Below are 18,684 nucleotides of genomic sequence, written 5' to 3'. Positions count from 1 at the left end.
CACTGATGAGAAACTTTTTTTGTAGTAACTTGGCGTGGTACAACTTCTCAATAGTGACGGCGCTTTTCCGACGAGTTTTTGATGTCGTATACGACTGTTTTCTCCGTGGTGGGGATTCTCAGTAGTGCCGTCAAATTCAAAAAATGTTGGCAGGGTAACATGTAGATGCAGTTTGACAGCTCCCAGACGACGCAGTTTGACAGCTCCCAAAATGAAGAATAAACGAAGAAAATAGAGGGAATTCTAAATTCTTTTTGAGATTCGTCTTAACAATGTTCCTATTTTATTTACAACTTCAAATGTTTATATTTGCACAAAAACTTGTGAGCGAAACGAAAAACCCAAAACGAAATGTCAGAGAATTAATTTGTGGTTCTGCAACATTTTCGATGCGGAGAGGGACGGGTCATCTATGCTACGTATAAAAAATGGCATACCTACATTATCCTTATTATGACCATCTATCTACCTTTCGGTGTGGAAATACATAAAACATTATAAACATCAACATGATGACCATCAACATGTTGCTGCAACATCGTAATTTTAAAGTAAAGTAAAATGTAACCGTATTCCAATGAATGAGCTGATTGGAAATATGTTTCAAACAACCTCCATAAGGATCATAACATTATATTGTATCATATCCGTCCTCCAAAGAACTTCATTAATAATACACATATGTATGTATGTTTTCACATGTCATACAAGTTTATATTATTTTTTGTTATTACCACTACCAGTACATGTGACTACCCTTGCTTAGGTGGTTGTATTTATGTTCTCATTTCTAGCTAAAATAAAAGAAAAACATCACAATGTACCCGCCTCATCCTTGAACTCATTGTTGTTTGTAAATACAAAGTCGGTATAACATAACACTGTCACAACTAAAGATAGTGAGAGCGCGAGAATAAATCGCCGAGTATGAGAGTATATTAAACGAGAGGTTATTTATGCTACTTAATGTCAATCAACCTCTTCAATGAGACCATATGATTGATATTTATTTTGTATGTCAAAGGCAAGTGTATATTCAGTCTTTTACCAAGGATATTTACCACTTAAGTAGCATTCTTGAGGGGATTACTTATGTTGACTATCTAGATGAGCATAAATTTACGTATCTACACATAATGATGTGTATAATTTAACCTTGAACTCATTCTACTGTAGAAATGGGAGAAATGTCTGGTATATATGTAAAAGTAAAAGTTCGTTGTTAGAAAAATAATGTAGCGGGTTAACACTAAGCATATAGGTCCAAATTTATATATGAGAATAAACGGCATACCTATCAACTGAGAACTCTTATCCCTCTAATGGCCAGCCGATAGAAGCTAGAAACCGAAACAAGAAAATCTATACGCTAAAATCCCGTATATGGTACAAAGTCTCTTGTGCAGTTTGACGTACGTTCTGCTTTTATTTCATGCGTTTTTTGTTACCAAAAGCTTGGGCATTAAAGGGATAAAGTCCCCTTACTTCCCATGCATTGAGAAAGCTGTCTGGAAACTTATATTTTTAATAACCCGAGTGTTGCCATATGATTAATAAATTTAAATGGCAAATGGAAACGAAACTTGGTAGCCCTAAAAATGTATTATCACTACTAAAACGGTGCAGAAAACAGTTGAGTGAAGAAAATTAAAAAAAAATCATAACGTTTTATTCGAATTTTAAATGAATCAAGTATATTATTGAAATTTTATTTTTTTCTTATTGAAATTTATAAAATTTTCCAGTTGTAAATGAAAAAATTAACTAAAATCTAGGAAAATTGTAAGATCACATTGATGGCCAAATTGATGCCATCCAAATTTTCATTCATTTTCAGCTTGATTTCTGTGGTGTTCTGTGGATCCACTGATTTGATATCTTCATAAGTATCAGTTTTCATCTAATCTCTCTTTATCTTTCACATTAGAGAATCTACCAGATTAATTAAATCTGACTTCTTTCTTTAATACACTTGGAATAAGTAATATGTAATGGAGACATTTTTCTCACTATTATCAAATTTTCACTTTGGGTGTATTTTATTTTTAATGTAAGCTATGATTTTACAAATAAAAATACTTCCCAATTCTCCTAATTTTTACAAATTATACGAAAAAATTACTATTTTTTCTCGAAAAGTTAAATTAAATATTACAAAGCAAAAAATGAAAACCTTAGAACCAATTTCTCATATCCGAAACGAACGCTTTCGTTCGACTGAAATGCCAAAAACAGCCGATTTTCCTTTATAAATTCAGCTGTTTTGGGCATTATAGTCGAACGAAAGCTTTCGTTTCGGATATGAGAAATTGGCTGTAAGTAAATATAGAACTCATTTTAAAAATAAAGGGGTAGTATTCACTAATTCATACTGTTTCGTATCCAGCAAATAACTTTTATGTAGATCTCTCCCAAATTAATATGTATATCCACAATTGTGCATGAAACTTCCATTCAAGTCATAGCGCAACCCCCCATGATTCCCATTTCAATAACTCGCACTATATACACTCAAAGATAATATGAAAGGATATGTTGTTTAGTTTTTCAATTTTAAATTTTTAATGAATTTTTAGTTCTAATTCTATGAGATTGATTTAATTTCATTTTTTTTTTGTTTGTTTTTCAATTCAAATTTATCTTCTTTTGGTTTTTTGTTTTTGTACATTGAACATGACAAAATAACAACAAACATAAATTGAGGGCCACATTTATTATTTTCCATCTCAAATTATAATATAGTGTGAGTGTGTTTTAGTTTAGTTAGTTATTTAGTAGTTGTTCTTGTTGTATTTGTATATCATTTCGATATTTGTTTTTTTTTTTTTAAGTAATCTAAAACATTTTGTTTCTTTACTTTTTGTTTTTTTTTCTGTTTTTAATTCAATTGAACACTTAAAAGCTAATCGTCTGTCATTTTTTACCACCGGGAGCGGATGTTTTTAGCACTCGATGACCAGGTGCTGTAGGTGACAAACTCAATGGTGATGGGATATCCTGACGTTTATCCTGAATGGATAATGGCAGAAACTGTTGCTGGCGTTTCTTGCTAAGTTTATTATTATCATAGCCATGATCGTTTTTACCATAGAGTATGGCCAAATGAACAACACAGAATAGGCCTAAACTCTGTAAAGCAATGAATTATAAATTAAATATAATTTTTTTCGATAGACCCATATTGGGGAATATTTCAACATACCTGGAATATAGCTATGATGGCAGCACCAAATGCAGTTATTAGTAGTGTATATTTAATTTGTTCGGAGACAACGGCCAAACAGCCACGTTTATAGTGAGTATCGCAGGCTGATTCATATGCAGATTCAGGTCGCGAGCAGCAGGACCAGGGTAAGGATAAACGACGATAATCGAGGGGTCCATCTACGCCACAGCATTGTAACTAGAAAAATATGTGTATACAAGATTAAGAACATTAAATCTATATTCAGATAAATAGATCCAACTTTCTTACAGAAGGTCTTATAATAACAAATGTAACCTACGAAAAGTGGTGACACTAGGTAACGGATATAAGCAAATATACATATAAGAAATTTTGTGAAAACAGCGTACTTTCTTTTTCTTATGAACAATAAGAAACAAAAATTGTGTGGGATCTCTTATATCCGATATCTACAGTATAAGGCAATGGGGCTATGCTATACAAAAAATACAAAAATTTCGAAAAAAGCGATAAGATCTGCAGTTAATGGTCCATGATATCCCAGCAAAAAAATTTGGAAGTTCTTCCAAAGGCACAACTTTAAAAGCATTTCCAGAAGATGCACTCCCAATTATGTTATTTATTTTAAATACCCACACGGATGAAAAAGTCTGTTTTTCATATGTTTGGCTATAAACATTACAAATTTTTAAACACAATATTTTTGAGTGCAAGCATATAATGTTCATAAACTAGCATAACATGTTTGGGACATATATGTTAATATGTTAGAACATATTATGTTTGGAACATAAAATGTTTGTAAATATAATATGCTTGGATGCAAACATATATTAATTTAGAAATAGCCTATAAACATATATGTGTTTAGTAGCTTGGAGCGCTATTTAACAGGGAGCGATATTGAATTAAGTTGGTGGTTGTTGCTTGTTATTACAAAATTAACATTTTATTTTTCCTTGGGCAATTGATCAGCTACTTCTTTGATCCTTACAAACTGTGTGGTCCGCTGTTCGAATCCCCGTCCGGCAAAAGGTAAAATTAAAATAAAAAAATCATACAATTGAATAATTTCTTCTACAATGTTTGTATTACAGAAAAAGGTGCTAAGAACTAAAAAATCTCGTTGAAGTGAGAAAGATGTGGGGGAATATACAATTGGGCAGAAAAAACTTTTGAGCATTCAGGTCGTAAACCTATGTTGTTAGCACCTATATTACCTGTTTATTTTCATAATTCGTTATGATTGTAAATATATAAATAAATAAATAAAATTTTGAGCACAATATTGTTTGGGAGAATTTTTTTAAGCATATAATATTTTTGGGTGCAAAATGCTTCCAAACATATTATATGTTCACATAATAACATATTGTTTTTTGGAAGACAACATTATTGAATTTGGATGCAAAAATACAAAATGTTTGGAACTTAGACTACCCAAACATATATTGTTTAGACTAATATGCTTTCAAACATATTATATATTGGAAGAGATCAAACATATAAATGTTTGGACAATACCCAAAAATATATATGCTTGAAGCAATTTTTTGTGAGCGTGCAGGAAGTTCTTTTAATTCAATTTTTTATAACTTGGTTTTTTCATACTTTTAATGGATAATTTTAACTTTTTTTGTTTCAAATACGTTAAAAACGGAATAAGAATTCATAAAATGGTACAAATCATTTAAATTTTGTCGAAAAAAATGCTAAACCCAATCTGAAAAATTTGTGAATTTCTGAAAAAATTTAAGGACAAACGTTTCCGACAAGGGTTAGAATCCATTAAAAATTATAAAAATTATTTATTTGACAAAATATCATAGAATTTTTTAATTTACATCCAAAACATTGAGTTCGGATCACACCTAAAGAAGTGATGCAAATTCAGTGTAAGGGCTGTTGAAATGGATGACTTCCGTCCTATGGCAAGCCCATGTTAAATTCATCGCTTCTGCGTTAATTTTGCACCATTTCCGGATCCAAAAAGAACATTTTCATTACTTTTTTGGTGACGCTTTTTTGTTGGGATGTTCAAGAATAGAGAAGTTAATGCAGTCGAAAAGAGAAATTGCGAGATATGCACAAAAACATTAGAAATCGTTAGATGAACCTAGAAGACTGCGACGATTTAATTCTCTTAACCTAATTACACATTTTACTAAATAAAAAGATTCAAACATTCCTTGAACTAAGACTATTTTTTTCCTTACGTCTATCGATATCGACATTTGAACTACCACTAAATTGAATTAGTTTTAATTAATTTGTTAATGAAAAGTTTATAATTTTTGTTTTAAACATTCTCCCTTATTTTAGAACATTCCCAGAAAAATATCACCAACGAGATTTTCAAGAAACAAAAACAGCCCTTAAATATTCTTAAAAGCTATCGCATACAATTAGCGATCGCCCTTTGTTTGCTTTTTTACCTTAATTTGAGAAATCAATTGTTTATAGGGCAAACAAACGATATATTCTAAATATTATCGTTTTTGGTTATCTCAACCAAATTTATGATGGATTTGTGATAATTGAAACAAACTTTCACAGGAAAACTATTACCATAAAATTGGAAGGAAATATTTCTTATTTTTATCTGAGTGGCTATTGACACATAAACTAGCTAGAGGTACAATTTTCTTCCGATTTGCTAGAAATTCAACATGTGGATCCTGCACGGATGAAAATGACTGTTTTTCATATGTTTGGCTATAAACATTATATGTTTGGAACACAAATTTTTAAACACAATATTTTTGAGTGCAAGCATATAATGTTCATAAACTAGCATAACATGTTTGGGACATATATGTTAATATCTTAGAACATATTATGTTTGGGACATAAAATGTTTGTAAATATAATATGCTTGAATGCAAACATATATTAATTTAGAAATAGCCTATAAACATATATGTGTTTAGTAGCTTGGAGCGCTATTTAACCTGGAGCGATATTGAATTAAGTTGGTGGTTGTTGCTTGTTATTACAAAATTAACATTTTATTTTTTATTTTTCCTTGGGCAATTGATCAGCTACTTCTTTGATCCTTACAAACTGTGTGGTCCGCTGTTCGAATCCCCGTCCAGCAAAAGGTAAAATTAAAATAAAATCATAATAATAATTTCTTCTACAATGTTTATTTTCATAATTCATTATGATTGTAAATATATAAATAAATAAATAAAATTTTGAGCACAATATTGTTTGGGAGAATTTTTTTAAGCATATAATATTTTTGGGTGCAAAATGCTTCCAAACATATTATATGTTCACAAAATAACATATTGTTTTTTGGAAGACAACATTATTGAATTTGGATGCAAAAATACAAAATGTTTGGAACTTAGACTACCCAAATATATATTGTTTAGACCAATATGCTTTCAAACATATTATATATTGGAAGAGATCAAACATATTAATGTTTGGGCAATACCCAAAAATATATATGCTTGAAGCAAAATATGTTTGGGAGTATATGTTACAGAAGCGATTTTTTGTGAGCGTGTGTATAGTTATTATCACAAATACTATTTCCATAATTGGTCCATATAGATCGGTACGTTATATAATCCCCAGTTTAAATCAATCTCCAAATTTTTACTTATTTAAAAGTCATCTGAAGTTTACTACACATATCGGATACAAACCATCATCAATCAAATCAGATACAAAATAGAAACCAAGCCTTTTGATCTATTGAAATCAAACGATTGCTAAAAAATTTCCTTAATCTGAAATAAATCACAATATCCATAATGTATGACAACGATAATCTTCTGCTTTGGGAGTCAACCACTGGTGTTAGCGTTTGTAATACTGTTTAGTTAAAATTTTCAAAAAATAATTACAAATTTCTAAAATTAACCAAATTTTTTCTTTATGGCGGGTTCAATGTTTTTTTTTTCAGTGTTGTAAGTGAATCGATTCATTAATATATCGCAAACAGAGAGTGAAAATTTGATAAATAAGATCTGTATCCTAATTTTAATTTTATTGATCCTACACTCATAGAAAAAAGTCTGCTAAAAACAGCAGTCGATGTCTGCTGTTATATTTTTGTACTTCAGGGCCAAATGAACAACAATTTATAAAATTTTTAGGTTATAAATTTTTCCCCAAAGCATATTTAAGAACCAAAAGTAGTTTTTGGTATATTTTTGCACCGTAATATACTTACAAGCTCCTAAATACGATCAGCAAACATTTTGTTTGCTGTTATGCCTCAATTCGATAAATATTCAGATTTTTGGTCACATACTATAGATATTCATAAAATATTGTTTTAATTATGTTGGGATAGCTCCTAAGTTGACATTTTTATTTGTTTTAGCCAAAATAAAACATGTTTTAGAGTAATCGAGCTTCAAAAATAGCAGGAAATGTTTGCTATTTCAGCAAACAGTGACTGCTGTCCCTTTTTCAGCAGACTTTCTGCTGTTTTAGCAGACTTTTCTGCTGTCCCTACTAACAAATTTCTTTGGGTGTAGATATTAAGCTAGATAGGTCCCTAAACAATGTCTTTATGGGATAATGTTGTCATCAAATTTTTTAATTCACCACTAGGCATTGGTTCAACAAATATTTAGATATTGTTTAACTGTAATATTAAACATGGAAAAATCATGCTGTATTAACATCAAAACATTCGGAAACAAGAAAAGACGAACATTTTACCGATAAGCGTATTTGTCGTCCCGAAAACAATGTTTCTCTATTGTTATTTACACACTAAAACATATTTTAGGGTAATTGTGTTTAAATTTTGCCAGAAATGTTCAAGCCACAACGACTTCCCTCCTGCTTTCTCTCCATGTACATGTGTACACTCGAAAAACAGTGAAGCCACCAGAAAGAAAAATTTGCTTAATTTTAAAAATGTTAACTAATCTGTATTACAAACGCAGTTGTCACGTCGATTTCACAAAAATAAGTGAATATTTTTCGACAATTTTAAGAAAATTTATTTATTTGACATAATTATTTTTTTTTCACTTGTTAAAGAAAATTTCTTAGATTGAAGAAAAAATGGAGTTCAAAATTGCAAAAATGTCTTTATTTAAAGCAATACGAAGATGGGCGCATTATTGGTAAAATGTACAAAATTTTAAGAAGTTCCGACCTATTTTGAGGGAGACACGATTATAGTAAATCTTTATGGTATATTTTCGCATAATTGTTCATTAAACTAACGTACGCAAAAATTTATTAATGTCATGGAAATTTTCACAAAACTTAATAATTCCATGAACTAAAATAGATAAAATAACTTAAGTGCCATAGAGGGTTCACTTGTTTTAGTGTAATGTTTGCTATTTCAGCATATAAAATATAAATAAATTGTTGGGCTAAGGTCAACTTGACTTTAATAATTCATAAAAACTCTTCAAAATTAAAAAAAAATTGTCTCTAAGTTTGTTGTCTTTTTGCATCTTGACTACATGGCAAAAAAGCGTCCAAACACTTTATTTTAAATACGAATTTTACTTAAACCCTAGCATAATTTCTAGTTGAAGTCGAATCTGAAATTGGAAATTTAAGTTTTTGTTAAAATGGTTTTTAAAGGACTTTGATAACACATGAAGAAAAAAGCTAAAACCCCTAATATATTAAAATTTGTTTCCTAGAATCAAGTACGCAAAAATCAAATTTGAAAGAGAATTGCGTCTTAAAGGTATAATTATTTCAATTCTCCGCTTCTTTGCATCGGAATCAATACAAAAATCATTAGCGTAAAGACAAAATCTTTGGAAACGGGTAATCTTTTTTCAGTGAACGTTCTTTAGGTCACAATTGATTTGGTATACCTCTCTATGCATTTATATATGTATAAAAAGTCCATTCAAACTTATTTGAAAATTGGATACTTTTTTTAAGAAAAAAATTGCATAGTTTACCTCACAATCAATAGAAAAATCTTTAAACCAAGATGAAATTGTTTTGTTCCTTTTTTCTTGCAAACATAGAACAGAAATTGTAATAATTTCGTGTTTATTTTGTTAAATTCTTGCTTCCCACAAGCATATGAGAATCTACGCAGTACATTTGACGAGAACAACAAAAATATGTTTGAATCCAAGGTCTCCCGAAGAGCTGTGATTTCGATATTTGACATCTGATCTAATTGGAAGAGGGTTTCCTTAAAAGTTCAATAATTTTTCCATCTACCCTACATTGTAAACAGAAAATACTAATTCACAATAGTCTTCTTAGAGATGCTTGTGAGTCCTTGAACCCATCTCCAATCACCAAATTTGTTTAACATAGCTTTATAAGAGCTCAACTCCTCGGTTTCTAGATTTCGGTACATCCTATGTTTTGTGTAAAAGCATAATTATGTATGTATACACCCTATATACTATATATGTGAGAAATCTGTTTAAATGTGAGTACACATGTATGGGTGTATATGTATGACAGCGTATATACGACGCAATACATTAGTGAGTTTGTGTGTGTCAAGGTTATTACCTGTGATTGCATTCTATTCCACAAATGTAGGTTATCAACCTTGGTCCTGGAGAACTTATCCAAAAACTCAACGAATGAATCATCGATGTATATCTCCACAGATGAGGGTAAATGTTCTCGCATGGCCAATGACCAGCCACACAATAAGAATTGTATTAAAATATTAATCACCAGGAATGTGGCAAACTTTTTTGGTTGGCCCATTAGTACACAGTAATTGTTTCAGATTTCCAACGATGTCATTCATAGTCATAGGCATGAATTGATTGTAGTGCAGACATGAAAAACAAAACAAAACAAGGGCATTTGTTAATTAGACCATTGCACTCGTCATTGAACTCCCATATTTCATAGATGAATACAATGCAAAACAATAACACTTACCATACCCAAAAGACAACGTTTCTTTTGGTTAGTGGCCTGACAACCAATCCAGCACAGAATGAATGTGCCAGGACCCAAGCACAATAGTAAAGCTGCGGGGGCCCACAGTCTATTTTGAACAACTCCATAATGGCCTGAATGTCCCCACAGCAGGGATGTGCCCAAAAATATTTGTGCACAGCCCGTGACCTAAACAGTTAAAGAAAAACATATGCAAAAAGAAAAAGAGAGAACGGAAAGACCAATGGAAGTATAAAGAGTTTTCCAACTACTAGGGCATTTTTCATATCCTTGATGGATAGTAAGTGATAACAATAATGAGAAATTTGTGATTGTTGATTTGATTGCATAGCTTAATGTTTTTATTTACATTTTTCGATAGTATCGCAAATATCGACATACAAACAAACACAAATTCTCACAGACGAACATCCATATGTATGCACGAGTATAAGTTGCGCAATCATGTTTTTCATATGCTCTATATGTGTGTTTGTGCGTGTGTGTGTTTGTGCATCAAAGACATTTGTGAAAATTGCCCAAGTTTTTTGTTTTTCGTTTTATTACTATTATAAATCTATCATCTACTCACCGCCAGAAGGACAATGTAACAGTATACCATATACTTGAAACATTTTATACGTTTTGTTAAAGCCATTTCATATGAAAATTGGCTTGATTTTGTGCGAAACCAACAGCGGTAGAAAACTTAAACCCAATTTCAGAATGGATGTAAGGGGAACTTTATTTATAATGGTTGTTCTGATGTAAATTCTCCAATTGGTTTTGTCGTCGTTATTGTTTGCCTCGTTGTCCTCGTTAACTCTCACATAATGCTTTCGACAACACTGTGCCTTGTGAATGAATGTTTCAGATTCTGGTCAAATTGAAATTGGATTTTTAAATTATAAAAACAATTCAATTGAACTAAAGTAGAGTAATAAAAATTTTGAAGAAAGCAGTTGGTTCGTGTTGTAAACAGACTTTTTCTTACATGGCATTGTTTATACCTGCTCACATTGAACAGTCAACGCATTATCTATAACCAAATTTACGCAAATATCTCCCTCAAAAAAAAAAACAACAACGAACATACCGTTATGTTATTTGAGCGGAAAGAGATTGAAAGAGATGTCGCTCGAGTATCGTGCCTTTTCTTGACAGTTTTTCAAACGAGTGTATGGCATCTCTGTGTTCTTATGGGTCGAGCTGACGCAGATGATTTGATTGACGAATTTTGCAGTGGTAAATTTCAGCTATCAACCAAAAAAAAATCTATAACAATCTCAAAAAAAGAACACACCATTTGTGTCGGCAACGGCAGACACTAAATTACATCAAATATAAATACATTTTTGAATAAATAATAATTAATTGGCAGCTAATTTGAGTGGAGTTGAGTCAACATATTCGGCGTCGACTAGCAAAAAATGGTCTGCTGCTTCATTCTCTTATAAAGGCCGGTATGCACCTCTAGCGAAAAATTTCATTCCCATAAGAAATGCATTGCTATTTATGCTAACGAAATTTTCGGTAGCGTTCAATTTCGTAAGCTGGTACGCACCTCTAATGAAAATAATAGGGTTGTCAAAAGCATATTTTGGCAGCAAACATTTATTTTATTACAATCATTGTGTGCGTAAAAGGTTTAAAAGGTCTGTAAATAATAAACAATTTATTTGAGGAATATTTGGAACATATATTAACAATTTTAACAGCGATTAGCTGGTTTAAAATTTGTGTACACAGCCTTGTTTTTTTTGTTGTAGACTTAAATAAATTTTTGCTATCGACAATTTCGCTAGAGGTGCATACCGGCCTATAGGCCGGTACTATGTTCATTCTTGCGAAAAATTTTTATGGAAACCATTATTTCGCACATAGAAAGCGGCGTTTTTTTAGGTAGCTTGGAGCGCTATTTTACATGGAGCGATATTGGATTAAGTTGGTGGTGGTTGCTTGTTTTTACAAAATAACATTTTATTTTTCCTTGGGCAATTGATCTGCTATTTCTTTGATCCTTCGTATAGTTTCGGAACAAAAATATGGTCCGTGTTTGATTTATAAACCCGCACAAATAGTTTTTAATAAATAAATTATTTCTTAATTCACATTGCAAATGGCGCCGTGCTATAAACGTCAGTTTTTCAACACGAAAAAACAAAGTATCACAAATGGAAAAAATTTCGCAAATTTTTCGCATTTTTTGGTTTTGTATGGAGTTTCAACTCGAAAACCGAACAGAGTACCGGCCTTATAATGTAAACAGTGTGTCAGAGACATCATTTTTGCGTTATTCAGACTATAAGTTTATCAGGATAAAATCTTATATGTGGCCAATATCTTGGATACGTCTTATAAAGTTTGACACGGACATTAGGGCTTTTAGCACTGGATACCCTAATGCTCTTTACAGACAGTCAGTTATTCCGGACGACAGTGCTCGTGTAAAACATATCCCATATATTGGGCACATTATAAGTTAAGTCCGAAGGCATAATCGATACTGCTGCATGTTTATGGGATCGATAACACATTTACCGATTATTTAGTCATCGCCGACAAGTTGTATCGATCCGTCGTATACGATATCCAAAACTCCTCGGAAAAGCGCCGTCACTATTGAGAAGTTGTACCACGCCAAGTTACTACAAAAAAGTATCGCATGAGTGCAATTATTATGTGCCCTTCTGGATACATTTAGAAGAACGCCAATAAGACCCCCTTCAAACAATCAGACAAAGTTCATTTTAAGATAGTTGTAAAAGAATCAATGTGGTCAAGTAAAACACGATTGTTTAGATTTTTATTAATTTTATTAAAAATTTATAAATTCTCATAAATATAACATTTATACGACTATCACATCACATTTAACATATTTTTATGCATTAATAAAAGATTGATGTTGAGTTACAAGTTGCATGTTGTAGCGTCTATCAGCCAGTGCCTTTATTCCCAATTGAGGCAGCGTATCTGGAAAAATATTTGAAAAACTATCACTTTATTCCATTTGGAAAGTCAAAAATTGTTCACCAATATACCTTTCACAATTTTAAGCGGAATAACTATGTTTTCAGCACTTCACTATCATTTTTATTTAAATAAATTATAAGAAGCTAGTTGTGCTTGGTGTTTCACAAAATATAAAATGGCTCTTGTACCAACCCTGCCAACATTTTTTGAATTTGGGGGCGCTTCTGAGAATCCCCACTACGTCGAAAACAATCATATACGACATCAAAAACTCGTCGGAAAAGCGCCGTCACTATTGAGAAGTTGTACCACGCCAAGTTACTACGAAAAAGTTTCTCATCAGTGCAATTATTAGGTGCCTATTTAGATCAATTTCGAAGGACGCCAATAAGAACCCCTGCAAACTATCAGAAAAAGTGAATTTTAAGGTAATTGTAGAAGAAACATTGTGGTCAAGTAAAACACGATTGTGTAGATGTTTATTGATTTGATTAAACATTTATAATTTCTTATAAATATAACATTTTTCGGTTTATCTCATCACATTTAACATAATTTTTGCATTAATAAAAGAATGATGTTGAGTTTTAAGTAGCAAGTTACATATTGCAGCGTCTATCAGCCAGTTTGTTTATTTTCGATGGAGACAGCGTGGCTGGAAAAATATTTGAAAAACGATCACTTTATTCTATTTGGAAAGTCGAAAATTGTTCACCATATACCTTTCACAATTTTAAGCGTAATATCTATGTCTTCAGAACTTTATTTTCGTTTTTATTTAAATAAAATATAACAAGCTGGTTGCGCTTGGCGTTTCACAAAAAATAAAATGGCTCTTCTAACAGTAGTGATGGCAAAATACTTTCATGTACATTTTGTACTTTTTGATATGCTTCCCCCATCACAGTTCGCGATGGTTGAGGTGACATTTACGAGTCTGTGGTAGCGATGAGGATGAAATGGAACTTTGAAATGCTGGCAGGGATATTGGCTACGTTATAAGTTAAGTCCGAAGGCATAATCAATACTGCTGCATGTTTATGGGATCGATAACACATTTACGATTATTTAGTCATCGCCGACAAGTCGTATCGATTATTTACAAACACAGACATTCCGTCCGATACAACTGTGAAGCGCATTATTCAATCAATAAAAACTATTTTTATTTTATTATAAAATAGAAATATGTGCCATTGAAATCATTACGATACAAATCAGATTAGCAAGGTGTATTGAATAACCTTCTTTATATCGAAACCACAAAAAATCATCAAAATAAAAGTACATAATGAACGGTCATAATCAGAGAATGAAGCCGACCCATTTTTATCGGCGGCAGCGGTTACTAAAATTTTACCTCCGGCGGCGGGTTGACGGCTAAGTCGATATAAATTTGTATATTCGTCGGCGGATATTTTTCCACTATAAAGTCAAATAGAGATTATCGGAATGGTAATGAGATTAGTTGTACAACCAATCTTACAATCAAATATTAAATATAAATATTTTTGATTATTTGGCGTATAAATTTGAGTCGAGATGAGCCGACATATTCGCCGGCGGCGTCGTCTGGCAAAAAAGGGTTGGCGGTGGCTAAAATCAGCGGCACGGCTCGGCGGATTCAATCTCTGGCCATAATTTTTACAAAAATTATTACCTAACTTAGCCAAAATGGTTGTACAATGAATCTTAATGTGCGATACGCCCATAAAACGTTAATAATAAATCTCCACTTTGTAATAGAATAACACGTGTGTCCACAAATCTATTACAAATATACAAATGTCAAAATAAGACAACTGCAACCAACTTCACACCGTAGATTTCTTTCTTTTTCTTTCTTCCGGCCAAAGGAGAGTGACAAAATGGTGCGTGGTTGTAATTTTAGTTTTGTTAAATTAATTAAATAAACCAGAAAAATTGTGGTTTCTATACCATTAAAGCTTTTTTGCGTTGCCAAATATATACAGAAATTGTTTTTCTGATGTATTGTGTTTGTGAGTGTTTGAGAATGAAAACGTGCTAACCCGAAATTGTATTTTGCCATTTCCAGACTAAGAAGCGTCGTAATGGAGGTCGCTGCAAGCACAATAGAGGACACGTAAAGGCTGTCCGTTGCACCAACTGTGCCCGTTGTGTGCCTAAAGATAAGGCCATTAAGAAGTTCGTTATCCGTAATATCGTCGAAGCTGCCGCTGTTCGTGATATTTCCGAGGCTTCCATTTGGGAATGTAAGTAAATTGTTTATACACTCATTGATACTATTTTAACGCAATACTTTTATCTATATTTGTAGCTTACACTTTGCCCAAATTATATGCCAAATTGCACTACTGTGTATCCTGCGCTATTCACTCCAAGGTCGTAAGAAACAGATCAAAGGAAGCCCGTCGTATTCGTACTCCTCCAGTCAGAACCTTCCCCAAGGATATGGCTCGTAATCAACCAAGAAAGTAAATGCTATAGAAGAGCATTAATAAAATTTACTTCTTAAAGGAGATTTGTACGTGTTTTCTATTTCGAAAGGTTGGATCAAACTTAGATAATGGAGATGTTTATACACAAACCTTTATTTAAGAATTGGGGGTAAAACATAAACATGGAGCCTAATCTTAAAAATTGTATGTGTGTGCGATAAGCTAGTTCAGGAAAAGTTGAATAAGTCTGAAGATATACCAGAAGGAAAGTTGTTTCCACTTTTCAATCGATGCTCAAGTTATTTGCAACATACAGACATTTTACAAAAGACCGATTAATGTAGCGAGCCTAATATTTACTGGGAGAATGCTTGAGTAAAAATTGACCAAGTCGACTATCCGCCATTATTCGATAGGACCACAAAGGGGGAAATCGTTCCTTATTTATTTTCTTGACGAATCCAAGCATCAAGGCTATATACAGATTCCAAATCTACAAAAACAAAGCAACAATTACAAATTATAAAAATCATGAGCTCAAACTAGAAAAAACGTAACATAAATAGTATTAATAACTGACTAACAGAATTTGAAACAAAAAGATACACAATATTTAAAACAATTAACAAAAAAATATTCGTGTAATTCTGATCTGTCTTTTATCAATATAGAGTTAGAATTTTGGTCAATATTGACTAATAGACCGAAGTCGGGTTTTAATGCCGTACCACGTTAAAACTACTTAAAGGGAATATATTTACAATTTGAAATTAGTTTTGAAGTATAAATTAATTCGAAGGATTAATAAAGGACAATATGGCATACAATTGTATTGTATATGTAACCGTTTGTCTAATCGACTGTTACTTTCATGCAGAAACAAAATAATAGGAGCTACATATCGATGTCTACATTCCAGAGTACGTGAAGTCTACAGGAGACAGGATCAAAGTTTATTTGATATATCTCAAAAATCATATAAGATAGAAATTAATTTTTTTCGGTGATTAAATCATATTTTAGAATGTTTTCGATTGTACGAATTCCAAATAGTGTTAATAGAACATGGCTAAAACTGACTTTGGCCACTTTAGAATGAACACAGCTTTTTGCGTTGTTCATCTAAGTGGACTTAGCATCCTTTATCGGAAATTTTTTTCTGGCATTTGTTGTTATATTATGGTTTGGAGAATGAAAATGTTACAACTTACTTAGCATATGTTTAAATATGTTACAACAACATTTATATAAAGTGTTATACATTTAATTTTAATATAAGACAAAAATTTCTAATTCCAGGTCACACAGTTGAAACAATTACGTCCATATCGGGTTCTATATAAATATTTCAATATAATATTTTAAATACACGCCAAGAAATAATTCTTTCCTCCCAAACGAAATTTTAGACAAACAAATATCGTTTCCCATTTGCTTTTCTCTGTAAGGAAATTTGTTTGGAAGAAAAGTATATGCTTTCTGTGATATACGTTGACTTTGTACACGATGTAAAAACAATGTAGAAGACGGACGGACGGAAATTCGAACCGCGGACCACATCATGTCATACTATCCACTGGGCTACGAAGCTGTTATTGTCATCAACCGACAATTATCGCTATAGCCATCAACGCACACGTAACTCAGCCAAACAGTTATATTTAGAAAGCATAGTTTTCGGCGCCCACGAGCTGTTGTAAGGAAACTTTATTTGACAGAAACATACCATTAGATGGCCATCATGGTGCAATGGATAGCCTGCCCGCCTTGCATACAAAGGATCGTGGGTTAAAACCCTGCTTCGTCTGAGCACCAAAAAGTTTATTTTTTACATTTATTCCAAAAATGTTCGGAAGATTCCGAAAAGAATATCGAACACATTACAATTACTACATTAAATTTTTACAATGAAACTTCAAAATGTGTCTTACAAAAGACTTAAAGTCAGAAAAGAACAGTGCTTTTTCGTATTTTGAAAAAATAAAAAATTTATAACATTTTTTTTTTTTGTAATAAAAGTTTGGTATTTTCGAAGAAATTCAAAAAATCCTAACAAAAGAAAAGCGTTTTCGGTACGCGTTTCCCAAGCGTTTTTTTGCGTTTACTGACATTTTTTTTTAAATTACTTACCAAAGATTTGCATATTAACTTTTCATATTTTAATTAAATTCTAAGCTATAGATTTTTGAGGAGAACATGCTAAGTGAACATAGCGAAACACAAAAATGTATTATGTGTATGCTAAGTAGACTTAGAAAGCATAGCAAAAATAAATGTCCATTCTATAGAATGCTATGTTTACTTAGTTTTGAAAAATATTTTACAGTTCTGTTCTAAAGAGTACTAACTATACATAGCCCTTTTTGGAATAGACATTTTTTTAAAACTTTAGTGGCAGGCTAAGTACAATTTTTACTATAACTTTTGATGGAAGTGTCCGATAAATTCGAGCTTTTGACAGGACTCAAGTCACATCAATCCGAATACAAAAAAACCAACTCCATCAACAGATGTTAAGTCGACTTAGCGTACTCTGGAATGAAGGCATCGATATATTGATTGCCTTGAGTGAGATTTGAACAACGTCGCTTAATAAATGAAAGCAATCGTAATACAAAGTATTGTTATAGTACTGCAAAGCACATTACAGACTATCATTTATTCCGGACGACAGTGCTCGTGTCGAACATATCCCATATATTGTGCAGATTATCAGTTAAGTCCGAAGGCATAATCGATACTGTTGCATGTTTATGGGATGATAACACATTTACCGATTATTTAGTCATCGCCGACAAGTCGTATCGATCCGACACACTGTAAGATTCTTTACAAACACCGACATTCCGTCCGGAATAACTGATAGACTGTAAAGCGCATAAGATGTATAAATTATATAGTCATTCACAATATGAGGAAACTCAACTTAACAATCAAATAATAATACAGTCACGAAATTCTCTAAATCATTTTTGATTTAAAATCTCGCTTTCGCAATTCTTAAAAATCGAGACTTCGATCATAGTTTGAACAAAATAGGAACTACCGTCATGTTAATGAGTGTTTTAAGATTTGGTGAGAAATATCTGCAAAACTGTGTTTGTTTTACTTTCATTGCAATTCGACATAGTTTTCTTTAACTTGCTTTCTACATTGTTTATTTATTTTAATAGATATTAAATATTAATAGATATTAAACCGCTTTTGGTTTTCACCTCCGAAATACAAAACAACAAA

The 18,684-nt window shown here is 32.0% G+C and overlaps 2 protein-coding genes across 3 annotated transcripts; one reads left to right on the top strand and one right to left on the bottom strand.

Annotated features, from left to right (window-relative positions):
* Positions 1-2,694: 2,694 nt before the first annotated feature.
* On the bottom strand, positions 2,695-11,149 carry TM4SF (Transmembrane 4 superfamily). Of its 2 annotated transcripts, XM_075312143.1 has the most exons (6): positions 11,046-11,149; positions 10,644-10,928; positions 10,052-10,240; positions 9,668-9,853; positions 3,203-3,403; positions 2,695-3,129 (listed from the first exon to the last, which is right to left on the bottom strand). In XM_075312143.1, exons 2-6 carry the CDS (start codon positions 10,707-10,709, stop codon positions 2,914-2,916), a joined length of 858 nt encoding a protein of 285 aa, XP_075168258.1. In that variant the 5' UTR covers positions 10,710-10,928; positions 11,046-11,149; the 3' UTR covers positions 2,695-2,913. The 2 variants fall into 2 exon arrangements, with proteins under 2 accessions (XP_075168258.1, XP_075168257.1); XM_075312142.1 differs by lacking the exon at positions 11,046-11,149 and having other exon boundaries at positions 10,644-11,039.
* Positions 11,150-14,784: 3,635 nt separating this feature from the next.
* On the top strand, positions 14,785-15,530 carry LOC142240212 (small ribosomal subunit protein eS26). Its single transcript, XM_075311908.1, has 3 exons — positions 14,785-14,898; positions 15,084-15,261; positions 15,327-15,530. Exons 1-3 carry the CDS (start codon positions 14,896-14,898, stop codon positions 15,485-15,487), a joined length of 342 nt encoding a protein of 113 aa, XP_075168023.1. The 5' UTR covers positions 14,785-14,895; the 3' UTR covers positions 15,488-15,530.
* Positions 15,531-18,684: the final 3,154 nt, after the last annotated feature.

This window comes from Haematobia irritans, chromosome 5, assembly GCF_050003625.1.
Source record: "Haematobia irritans isolate KBUSLIRL chromosome 5, ASM5000362v1, whole genome shotgun sequence".
Classification (NCBI taxonomy): domain Eukaryota; kingdom Metazoa; phylum Arthropoda; class Insecta; order Diptera; family Muscidae; genus Haematobia; species Haematobia irritans.
This window is presented reverse-complemented; position numbering and strand designations above follow the sequence as displayed.

What these genes read in the sequence shown, in the direction of transcription:
- LOC142240212 (XM_075311908.1), top strand. An exon ending in CGAGGCTTCCATTTGGGAAT is followed by an intron (nt 15,262 to 15,326) that starts GTAAGTAAATTG and finishes CTATATTTGTAG; the next exon opens with CTTACACTTTGCCCAAATTA.
- TM4SF (XM_075312143.1), bottom strand. Translation starts at nt 10,709, where the DNA reads ATGGCTTTAACAAAACGTATAAAATGTTTCAAGTATATGGTATACTGT. An exon ending in GTTACATTGTCCTTCTGGCG is followed by an intron (nt 10,241 to 10,643) that starts GTGAGTAGATGA and finishes TTAACTGTTTAG; the next exon opens with GTCACGGGCTGTGCACAAAT. An exon ending in AACGTTGTCTTTTGGGTATG is followed by an intron (nt 9,854 to 10,051) that starts GTAAGTGTTATT and finishes CAACCAAAAAAG; the next exon opens with TTTGCCACATTCCTGGTGAT.